Source organism: Apium graveolens, chromosome 11 (genome assembly GCF_009905375.1).
Source record: "Apium graveolens cultivar Ventura chromosome 11, ASM990537v1, whole genome shotgun sequence".
Taxonomy (NCBI): Eukaryota; Viridiplantae; Streptophyta; class Magnoliopsida; order Apiales; family Apiaceae; genus Apium; species Apium graveolens.
This window is the reverse complement of record NC_133657.1, coordinates 192,926,528-192,938,794: the sequence shown is the minus strand read 5'-3', so window position 1 is coordinate 192,938,794 and position 12,267 is coordinate 192,926,528. Positions and strand designations below refer to the sequence as shown.

At 30.6% G+C, this 12,267-nt stretch overlaps 1 protein-coding gene across 1 annotated transcript; it reads right to left on the bottom strand.

Moving 5' to 3' along the window:
• Positions 1-1,887: 1,887 nt before the first annotated feature.
• On the bottom strand, positions 1,888-3,034 carry LOC141696366 (uncharacterized). Its single transcript, XM_074500516.1, has 2 exons — positions 2,214-3,034; positions 1,888-2,092 (listed from the first exon to the last, which is right to left on the bottom strand). Exons 1-2 carry the CDS (start codon positions 3,032-3,034, stop codon positions 1,888-1,890), a joined length of 1,026 nt encoding a protein of 341 aa, XP_074356617.1.
• Positions 3,035-12,267: the final 9,233 nt, after the last annotated feature.

Below are 12,267 nucleotides of genomic sequence, written 5' to 3'. Positions count from 1 at the left end.
CCCTTAGACTGGATTGGAATTATAGATTCTGATTTGCTAGGCAGCCAAGTGAAATTGGGACCAAGCATCAGCAGGAGGCGACACGGACTAGTCTCTACGCGGCGACACTGAGTAGGTACCAGGCAGCGACACAGACTAGTCACTCGAAGGCGACTCAGATTGGGCGCTATGGCGACTCAAGATAAATTTGGTTGGCTGATTTATGTATGGGCAACATTGAGCTGGGAGCTTAGCTTGGAGTCCAAAAATGACTAAGGGTTAAGTCAAAAACCTGGGCACGTGTGTGGCACATGGGAAATGATTTATATATACATTATATATATACATATGTGCTGGATTATGCACTAGTGGGTTGCTCGAATAACTACCTTGCAGTTGGGGCTCAAGGATTTGGTGGAAAAATTTGAAGTTGAAGGCATTTGATTTCCGGAACTGCTTGTAACTGCCAGCAGTTGGAGCTGATGGGGTTGTGTGGGCTGCTGGGGTTGCGATCATGCTTTAGTATATATATAGATTGGCATTTTATGAATATATAAGTATCATTCTGTACAAGTTCATATTATATTCTGCACTTGTACTATATTCTAGGAAGTAGGCAAAGTTTGTAAGCATATCTTGGGGTTGTATTCTTATATTGTTGATCAATAAAAGGTTGAGCATTCAAACTCGTAAATCTGTTGTGTCTTTATATTTTCTTGGTAATTAGACACACTTGGACACACGATTATATCTTTATTGTGCATGAGTTTCATAGTTTCATTTGCTGTTTTTGGATTGCTGGGTTGCTGGGCGACAACCTCCCGAGTAGGCTGACTACTTGGGCGTTTGGGCGACTGAGTAGACAGCACGAATAAGAAAATTCACGGTTGAAAATATGACCCGTGACAACATCCATGGTCCAACTATGATTTTGGTACCGGGTGCCCCATGGCTGGAAATATGCTTTAAGGCATGTTTGTTTCATGTCATTAAGTACCGATGGGATTATCAATATTTTCAATCATATTAGATATTATTTAAAGTAAATTAAATTTAAATAAGTGTTTGATGAGTTTCCAACCTTCCACATTTGATATTACTTTAACATTATATCTTTTGAATTATTGTTTACTCATATTATATATAGGATATAGTTTGGATATCTATTCTGTTTATAATATTTAAAAAATAATTTGAAAGTGTCTATTTTATAAATTCGAAAATATGCTTTATTTACAAAAATATGTAGTATATTAAATTTAAAAAAGTGTTTATGAGTTTTTCATCTTTGACCTTTGGTATTACTTTAACATTATCCTTCTTGAATTATCATTTACCCCTGTTATATATACAATATAATATAATTAGGATACCTATTATAATTAAATATTTAAAAAATAATTTGAAACTCTATTTTATAAATTCCAATACATGCTCTAATTATAATAGGTTAAAATAAATTTCAAACTCCTCTCCTTTGTAAATTAGAATACCTTATTTATTTTTAATATCCCAATATGTCTTCTTTATAATTTAGAATAACTATCTACTTTAAATATGTTAAAAAATATTTTAATTATCAATATTTTCAGTCCTATTATATGTATGATATTGACATTTTAAATTATATTTAAAGAAGGGATTGATGAGTTTCGAAAACTAGCTTAAAATTAAGAATATAATTTATTTGTAGACATGATTACTTACAAGTAATTAGATCAGTACTATCCACATGAGAATTACTTCTTTTTTTATATATAAAAAAAATATAACATAACAGAAATTGCTATATCAATCCAAGAAAAAATCTTAACAACATGATTTATATGCTTAGAAGACATGTTTTCATACATCAAGAGGTGAACCAGTTACCCACTACAGGGTACCAACTTAAACATAATTTTTTTATTAATCAGGAGTGGACTCGCGACTTCTCTTCACATGCTTTTTGGCCCAGACTTGCTTGCCGCAAATGGAGTACTTGGTTTTTATTCCTGGAGGAGCTATGCGTGGAATGATAGAAGATGAACGGCAAACCATTCGAGCGTACAATGGTTGTTCATCACTGGACACATCTTGCATGTATATCCCTTCTATGAAATCACCAAAAATCCTGTGCAAAAAGGAAAACCATGTCAACATGCTTACTCACCACATAAATAGATATTTACTAATTAAATATTATTGTAATTATACATATGCATACATCTGGATGAATTTTGAATATTTTATACCTTGTAAAAAATTCTCGAATCTCAGATTCAGGAAGGTAGTAGCCTTTGGAGAATGTCAAAAAGATAGTTCGGTCTTCAGGTGCAACGTCAGGTTCATCCTCGCAACCATCCATCAGCTGCAATCCTCCAAAAATTTCACTTAAATCCGCATCAGGATTTTCCAATACACTGCGGAGCTGACTCATATAGTTTATAGGAACCAAGTTTCCTCCTAACCCTAGTTGTGGAAACCCACCTACAACGTTTTGATACAAAGGAGGACGTGGCACCAAAACCTGATTAGTGTTATAACCAAACCACAACCTATCTCCTTGAACATCTACAAACTGACTATCACTTGTGAGTATATCTCTAAAGGCCCTAACACAAACTTCAGAAATTATACTCCGGACACTTTCAATGATCTTACTCCGTCTCTCACGAAAGTAGAGTAAGTTGATTTCACGAGAGCATAACATCTGAAGCAAACGTGGATTAAAGAATTCTTGACCTGAGTCATTGTTCTCCATCCACATAAAAAATTTAGCAATTTCATTAGCAAGTTGGTCAATCAAATGAAATGGCCAAGAAATAACTTTGTGGACAGCATTCTTGCTGTACCGGATTCTTTCCAGCCAGATCAAGAATGCCACCACAAACTTCGATTCATCAACGTTACGACCAAGTTTACGGACTAGCCTATAAAATAGAGTCCTATCGATGGTATGATAAAGATTATAATGCTCGTTGCTAACATTTTTATCATCGAAATAGGAGTCTGGATCGTACAAAGCAAACCTATGTTTAAATTCATAGAATTCAAACTCGGTCTCCATTGCCATGACTTGAATATGGAGGAAGGGAAACTAAAAGTTTTGAGAGTTATTCAAAGAGGAAATGCAAAGGGTTTGTAGTGGTATGAATCAAACTTAGCGTAGGCGGCTCATATATAGTTGAGACTTGGTGTCAATAGTGTTTATTTCAAGGGGCGAGTCGCAACCTTTTGGAGAGGCCGCATCTATTCAATTTTTTTAGGATTTTTTGGTATGGTTTTCCTACCAATGACTATGCTTAATTTTGTCATTGTTACTATGTTTAATTTTGCCATTCTTTGTTTTGCATATGTCTGATATAGTTTATCCGGACATTTTAAGAAAATCTTTGACTTGATTAGAATAACAATATGCACCTTTTCTTGGGAAAAAGATAAAAATTTGCATTTTTTATCTGTTTCTTTTTCCAAGAATAATAATAAAAATCGTATAAAACAAATATATAATATTTTCAATTTTATCTCTTCATAAACGTTTTCAAAGATATGATTCAACTACAAGTTTACTTGCAATGCATGGTAACTTTCAATATTTAAGTTTTTAATTTTGCAATAACATTTGTCATATGATTCTCTTAAAGAGCATGTAATTGTGACAATTATATCCTTATGCATTATAAGGATATAATTTGACAATGTTATTAAAATATTTGTTACTAATGATCCGAGACTCCCAATGTAATTGGACGATTTCATCTTTAAACAAATGGATTCCAGCAGTTCGATCTAAAAGAAGGGATAATATTATAACCAACGATAAGTCGATATCTTGAATTGAAAGAATAAAATATATTATTATATCAATAATTTAAACCAAAAAGGTTGTAAAAATAGTATATTAGTACAAAATTTGAAATTTTCTTTTTTCTTCATTTTATGGATATTTTTTGTCGGAAAAGACCTTTAAAACTATCACCGAATTATACGTTATTTCGTGAGATTTGCGTGAGTTATAAAATCGTCAAAATCTGATTTATAGAAATTAAGATAAAGCGAAAAATAATCAAACAAAACTCAGATTTTTTTTCTTTTGTTAGCACTTTAATTTGATTCCTTTCCTAAATTATTCAAATTAATAACATTTTTTTAATGAAAATATAAAAATTCATATACTTATGCCGAAACATTAAAAAAAATTCATAATCGGTAAGTCACTACGGTACTTTGGTTATTACTTTTATTTATACATTACTCATACCACTTCTTTAAAACCTAATCAGATATAATTCGTTTGTTGGTATACTGTTCTCGAAATAAAACTAAATAATAAACACTATTATGTGCTAAAAAATTATATTATTGTCCATACCTAAAATAAAATTAAAAGCAAACTACTTACAATTAGTTTAATTTGTTGGGTATATTGGATTTTAGACTTGAACAAAAAATAAATATTGTTGATTCGGATAAATGAAATTATATTATTGAACCAGACTAAAATAAAATAAAATACAAAGATAATAAGTTACGTGTAATAGTGTGAGGCTAAAACCAAGTAATATATATATATATATATATAATTCATCAGAGTAAATTAAATAATCTTCAACCTGTTTAAAAGAAAATTAAAAATTAAAATAAAATATAAATTAATAAAATTTGGTCGGTGTAAAATAAAAGAAAACTAAATATGATTAATTGGATTTGGTCGACCTATAGTATTGATGTGTCATAAGGAAAAATTATGTCTATAATATTCATAGTATTTTATTAAAAAAATTTAGAGACAAAATAATATATAATATTCACTAAAAGAAATAGGGCCTTTACCCAACACCAAATCGGTCATTTTAAGGCAAAAATCGATCAGTATTCACGAGTAACGACGAAGTCAAGAAAGGTCGGATTAGTTACTTTTTGCGTAGAATTTTACGTTGACTAACGCAGACTAATGCCACGGCCGGGTGCAAGATACGCGTCTGACCGCTTTCGAAGGAGATTGGTCATTTTTCTTATGAATGGTAGGTATTGTCAGAATATGGTTGGTATTTAGCGCCTTGAAAATACCATTTTCGGTCGTTATTCTTGCAAGTCGTTGTGAATTGGCTGCCATTTTTTCCGACCACCGCCACTTCTGCCCTCACCACCAACATTTTTACCCCTACCACCATCATTCATGCACCCATGTCCCTTGCGAGGCGTGTTTTTATGGGTCTTTGATTCTTTGCTCGTGTCCCCCGCCAGCCTCTTACCTCTATCTTTTGTCATCAATGCCGAAATAATGACTACGAAAGCTCTCATTATAATAACATACCAAAGTACATCCTAAATTGCATAAAACCAAAACCAAAATGTTAAGGCATGTATTTTATATACAATTACATTATACTTATATAGATAACATAAATTAATTTTAAATTTGCCACATTCGCACAAATAATACAACTATTTTTTAAATTTTCCATATAAACACAAATATTATATGATAGATTCATAATTTGACATAGATATTTACACAAATATAATAATTTTGACATATTGACATAAAATTCAGTCAAACCTGAAAAAGCCCAAATTCACAATTTTACATAATAAACAAAAACGACAAAAATTGGCACCATGCAAACCAAATATTTTGACACTTCAATTCAACAAAATAAAGTTTTATTAAATAAATTAATTCAAAAAACATAAAAAATTATAAAATCAACTTCAAACAACAACTATATCACTTGATTTAAAACCAACATACATGGAAAATAAAACTCATATATATATATATATATAAAGTTCAACAAAACATGTATACATCTATATAACCACAAACAAATATACAACACAAATACATGGATCCATGAAAATCAAACTTAGGAAACATAAATAAGTAAGACATAAGTAAATTATGTGTGTACAAATCTCTAGAAGAGCATTGCTTGATGATGGCGTTGAATTTTTCATGGATTCCGCGGAATGTTATGCGCCATGGATTAAAATGCGATATTTATCAAGATCAACAAAAGGTGAATAATTGATGGAAAGGCATTGTAGTAGAATTTGGTGTAATAGAGAGAAAACATAGAGAGAATATTGAAAGAAAGAGAATACATGGTTTATGTTGGTTAAAAATACAGTAAAGGGGAAAGCGAGGAAAAACAATTTTAACCAAGGAGACTGGTCTTATATCAACCACCTTCGGTTCTTTTGGTCGCATTCGGGGAAAAATGACCGATTCAGTCATTTTAATTTTTTAAATGTTTTACATTTTTTAGTTGTTTAATAGTTTTTGAAAATTGGGTTGCTTAATGAATCCAAAATACTTATTCATTAATTTTTTTAAAAATATTAAATACCAAATATATAATATTAAATAAAATTAAAAAATATATATATTAACATCGTGCATGTTATATCTAGACATTAATGTATAAACTGCAAAGTCTAAATCTCCTGTCTAAAAAAACTGTTATGATTTTTTCGTTATAACACACCACATGAGGCCATTGTTCCTTATATATAAGCTTTTATGTAATTAAAAAAATATATAAAATAATATGGTATTTTTATCTTTTAACATAAACCCTATATTTACAAAAAAATGACAGACAAGAACATATCGATCGATGTTATCCGTCAGTTTTTAAATTTTTACGACCGCTTATCGATCGATACATTTATTCTTTATACATAGAGACCAAATTGGTCATTATAGCGTCACAAACATTTTTGGTAAATCATAATAACGATGAACTTTTGTCGACTATTTTTAAGGAGACGGTTGTTTTATTTATGAATGTGGTCGGTATTGCTTGAATGCGGTTCTTGTTGTCTTTCTAGAAATTCTAATTTTGGGTCAATATTTTGCCTCCCTGTACGCAAAAAAATACCAACTGCAAACACTAAACAATCACCAAATACAATAATTTATATAGAAATTACCAACAAACTACATAAATACTAAAAATAATTCATACAAACTGAGTAACAAAAAATAGAAATCTAATTCCAATATAGTACAACAAAAACTATTAAATCATTCTGTCTTTCATTAAAACAAACAAATATATCCGTCTATCATTGTTAGATATTTTAGGGATATTTTAGGGTCCGCATGCAACAACCAAATTATAAAGTAATATGGAATCATCCAGAGTACAAACTAAAACTTCCGGACTTCATCTCTAATGCCCATGAGAAAGGTACACATCGCTGGTCATGGATTCTTGTACATGATTACTACAATAAAACATCGCCATGAGACCATAAGTCAGTGATTGAACTGAACTCGCGTGTAATGTCCTGAACAACTAATAATTTTGTTAAACTTATGCAAATTACTGAACAATCTATTAAATTGTTAGAATTCCAAAATTCTTACAATGCCACAACAATAATCTTCCAAATTCCATTGCATAATTTTGATCTTTAATTGACCAACCTGCAATTCGCTCGTAGAACCTACAAAATTTTATTAAATAATTATTTATACTCAACAAAAACATAGAGAATTTTGATTAAAAGGGAGGAAATAATTGGAGTATGTAATTATTTTTACCCGTAGAATATGTTTTCTTCACCGCATCGATGTCAAAAAAAAAAATCCATCAAAGCACCCATCTTCATGATAAGTAAGCACCGTACCATCACCTTTCCCCTCAAAATTAATCAAGTCAGAAATAGGATGTGGAGGTGAGTAATATCCTACTAAGGTTTGGCCATGTGGTAAAGTAACGGTAATCTCCTCGGGTGGTAGAATATGGCCAAACCATTTCCAAAAGGCCGAGGAGAGGAGTTGTATTTGTAAACAAGACCAATTTCTATATGAAACATATATATAAATCACGTACAATGCATTAAAAGTATTATATAAATTCAACCTTAATACTTGACCCCTATTCGCGCTTTCTACTTTAAAGCAAAGTGAAAGAGCCTTACATCCAACCCGCGTAACTCCATTTAGAAACAAAATAAAATTACTAGTTAACAAAAATTACTAGTTAAATTATTATTTCTATTTAAATACAATTATAACTTATCATAGGTCGAACGATCATACACAATCTCTTATCACAACCATTTAGAAGATTAACAACAAAGCGAAAGTTTCCCTCGTCCTTATCAAATTTCACATGGGTCTTTTCATCACTAGGATACTCGAAAATAATGGTTTCTGGAATCTCGTCTCAATACTCCGCTAAAATTTGCGGTGGTAAGTTCTGCATAACATGTATATAACTATATGCATATACCAAATATTAAATAATCAATACAAATTAACTGTACATTGAATCATCAACGGGTAATATGAATTTCATAAAATGTAGAATACCGTTGATTTGAGCATCCATTATATCTTTATTATATAATATGTATAAGCGGGATATTATCCAAATTTTTTGTAGTCATAGTCCTTGTACTACCAATTTCATAACGACCAATGGATCTTTAAACAAATTATTCATGGCCATTGGATCTAAAATTAAGGAATATTCTATTACTTAAGATTTAACTTTTTTATAGCCAAAAAAACACGATGGTCAAGCTTCACTACACCATATATGACTTCTAGCAACACCTAAAAGAGTGTTAAAATGACCCAAAAATGTTACCTAAAGCAAAGTCTTTCGGCTATGGTTAAACTTTTTGAAAATTTACTGGTGTTGTATTTGCTCGTGCTAAAATAGGGGTAAACGATAACACTTTTTGAACCTATGGTAATATGGATAAAGTGTTATAAGAGACACCTATATTTACAATTTCAATATCTATGATAACACCAGGTAGGTTTAAGAGTAGTTCTACTGCAACACCCAACAATCAATATGTTGGAATAAACTCTTTTGCAACACCAATTTTCCATTATTAACCCTGAATGATAAAATATTTCAATCTTTTGGTCATATCTTTATATAACATTGTAACATTTCTGTAACACTTTTTTTATTTATTGTAACACTTTTTTCCCATTTTACCAACATAAAAATAAATTTTTATTACACTTACAATACTAAAAACTTAATTACAAATTTCAGTTAAGAACTCAAATCCAAAGTTAAATTTTAACATAAAATAAAGTTCGAAGTCAACCAAAGTAAATAAAGTTTGCAAATTCATCTAAGAGCCACAACTGTTGACCATGTTTCTAATTACACCAAAATAATCTCAAGTTCTAAAATTAAGTTCACATAACTGGAGAGTATCAAGTTCCGAAAATATTTTGTACTTAGAATAAAACAGGACTTCTACTTAAGAAACATGACAATCAAATATCAAGATTGTCAACTCGAATTGCCCTCCTTGAAATTAACCTTTAATTAACTACACCTTTTGACAAGTTTAAGCTGTTGGATGTTTTTAAAAAAATGTTACAAATGAGTTGAGTTCTTGCAAAAAAATTTAATGGTTTGCAATGAGTTTGTTTAACTATTGCAACAGATTTCCAAAATTTCGGGCCCAATACTTTCCAAGGTTTTAAAAATGAGAGGGCTTTAAAAATTTCATCCGGGCATTTTAAAATTAAGATTTCGATTGTGACGTTGTCCAAGATTTAAAATAGGAATTTTTAAATTACAGCTTTAAATTTGACCATGTTTCTTTTAAAATACGGCTTTGTTTTAATGATTTTAGTTGTAAGCTTCATTATGACTATTTTTTTTGTAAATATTTATGCACTACTAGTATTTGCTTCATGTTTGTTGCATATTTACCGTGTAAACTTTTTTATGTGTAAACTCAGTCATAAATTTATCTTGTGTTGAGTAATAATATATTTATCTTTGTGCAATGTTTTTGTTTTTAAGAATATGTTGAGTAATAAGTAGAATATTATTCGACGTCGTATATTTATGCATATTATTTATTTGCTTTCTTGTGTAGAAAATAGGCTGGTAAATTTATATCAATGACTTGGCTTTTACTATATAAACACAATGAGGCTTATAGTAATGGGGCCACATATTTTCGTAGGAATTCCTTTGATAATTTTACCTTAGGAAATAAACTACAATGCCCTTGAAAAGATTTTAGTAATTGGTACTGGTACTCACAACTAAATGTAGATGATCAACTTATGCTTAATGGTCCATGTCCATCATTTTTTATTGGACATATGAAGTGTTAAGTGATAAGTTCTGAAAAATTAATAATGATGAGATGAAATATGACACATATACCAAGGTGATGATTTTGATGAAATGATTCGCAATGAAGGTAAGGATATAAATGGAATGAATGAAGCCGCGGAAGACTTTTATAAGGTTGTTAAGGAAGGGAAAGAACCACTATTTCTTAGGTTTAAAAATTCACTCGTTTAGATTTCATAGTTAGACTTTACCAATTAAAGTGCAGTCATGGGTTTACCGAGTCTGCATTCAACAGTATTTTACATATGGTTAGGGAAGCATTTCCTGATGTAAATCTTAATGTTGCCATAAAAATGATAAGAGATTTATGGCTTGATTATAAAATGAAACATGCTTGTCCAAACGATTGCTTGATATACTCGGTTAAAAAAGTAAATGAGAACGAGTGTGATCATCCAATTTGTAATAGTACATTGGCCCATAATTTTATTCACTTGAGACATACGTTTGCCGTATATCTACATTATTTGAAATATTAGTTGTGCACAAAAATTGCCTGCATGTTATACGTCTGATGGCTTTGGATCTCTTTGTACACTCTATAACATTATTTTTGTAAAAAAAGTTCAAAGGCTTCCTCTGCTAATTGCAAATACCAATAAGGCATCCATAGATCCTTCTCAATCCAAGACATCTAGAAACCTACTCGTTGGATTAGATTTAAAACTACCCCTCGGTATCCTTCCGGCATATTGACCAAGCATCATCCAATCCTTCACTACATATGTTCAGTTAGTAATTTTTGGTGCAGGCAGGCGACGAATCCAATTCTTTTCACAATAATTGACAGTGGTCAGAGGAATCATGTGGGAAATGACAACAGTTCCTTGAATGATTACGTCCATGTAAAAATAATAATTTTGCAAAATTTCTTACTGTATTATACCAAAAACATAAATTTTAAAATTTGTCAATCGCAATGGAAAAATATATTTCAACCCATCAATCATGTGACGAGCCTCTTATTATAATTTTTTCCATATTTTTAACTCTATCTTTTATGAAGACAATTTATGTCCAACATTTTCATCCTCTTCAAAGGACTAACCGGCCAACGAAAGTTAATTCAATAATAAGGAACACATTACACAAGACAAACCCTGAATGAAACCAAAACCGACTAGACAAATTGAACACAATCGCAGAGAAATTCAAGAAATATTAAAGTGAACCTAGTTTGGTATCTACAACAATCTCTTCTTGCATCATGAGTTCAATTGTTATCAGTTTGTATTACTAATTGAAAAATATGATACACGTACTAGTTGTTCATTTCTTGCTCTTGTAAATTCCTCCCCACGTCCTGATTCTTACAGTTGTGATATTGGTAATGATCTTCATACACAGGTTATGATTGTATCTTTGTTGTGTGCATCAATTGTATATTATTTGTTGAACTTGTCTCGAGTTCGTTCATTAATAAATAAGCAGAATATAGCATCTCAAACTATAGATCTCTTGTTATATATTTTACCTCTTATCATAAAATTAATGCACCAATCTCTTGTTAAATGACCTAATTGTAAATTACATAAATCACCATATACTAACCCAATCCATGTCATATAGTTTTAATTATGATTGTGATTTTTAATTTGTCCCTCGTTCTTAAACATAAAAAATTAATTTTAGTTTGGGTTTTTATGTTGTTTGATTGAGACTCTCACACACTCTTCATGTTGCTCTCCCTTTGATGGTATTGGATTGTTAAGTAAAATTCTTATGTTTGCTTTTCTTTCTCTTATCTTCCATTTTTATTTCTTATGTTTATGATGGCGTAGCCCTAGGTAGATTTGTACCTTCTTTCTTCTATCTATGATGGAGTAGTCTTAGGCATATATATACACTTTTTCCATATTTATCGTGTCTATATTACACCCAAATCCATATCATATAATCAAAATCTCATAAATTCAACAATTACTGAATCATTACTAAAAAAGTGAACATATAATTCAAACATGGGCACAAATAGGATCTGTATAATTTGTGAAGTGGCTTCTCGTTATTGGTGGATTTTTTCAGTATATAGATGGTTCATTGTATTTAATAAGTAGAAGCCAATGAAAATTTAATAACTCATATTTTATTGTGTTCCAGATGAAAACCGCAAAAATTAAGTAGTCAAGGTCAAGAAGTATAAACACACATATAATTCTAATAA

Coding starts and splice junctions, on each gene's coding strand:
- LOC141696366 (XM_074500516.1), bottom strand. CDS start 3,034: ATGGCAATGGAGACCGAGTTTGAATTCTATGAATTTAAACATAGGTTT. Junction 2,093..2,213: donor ATTCGAGAATTTTTTACAAG/GTATAAAATATT, acceptor CTTTTTGCACAG/GATTTTTGGTGATTTCATAG.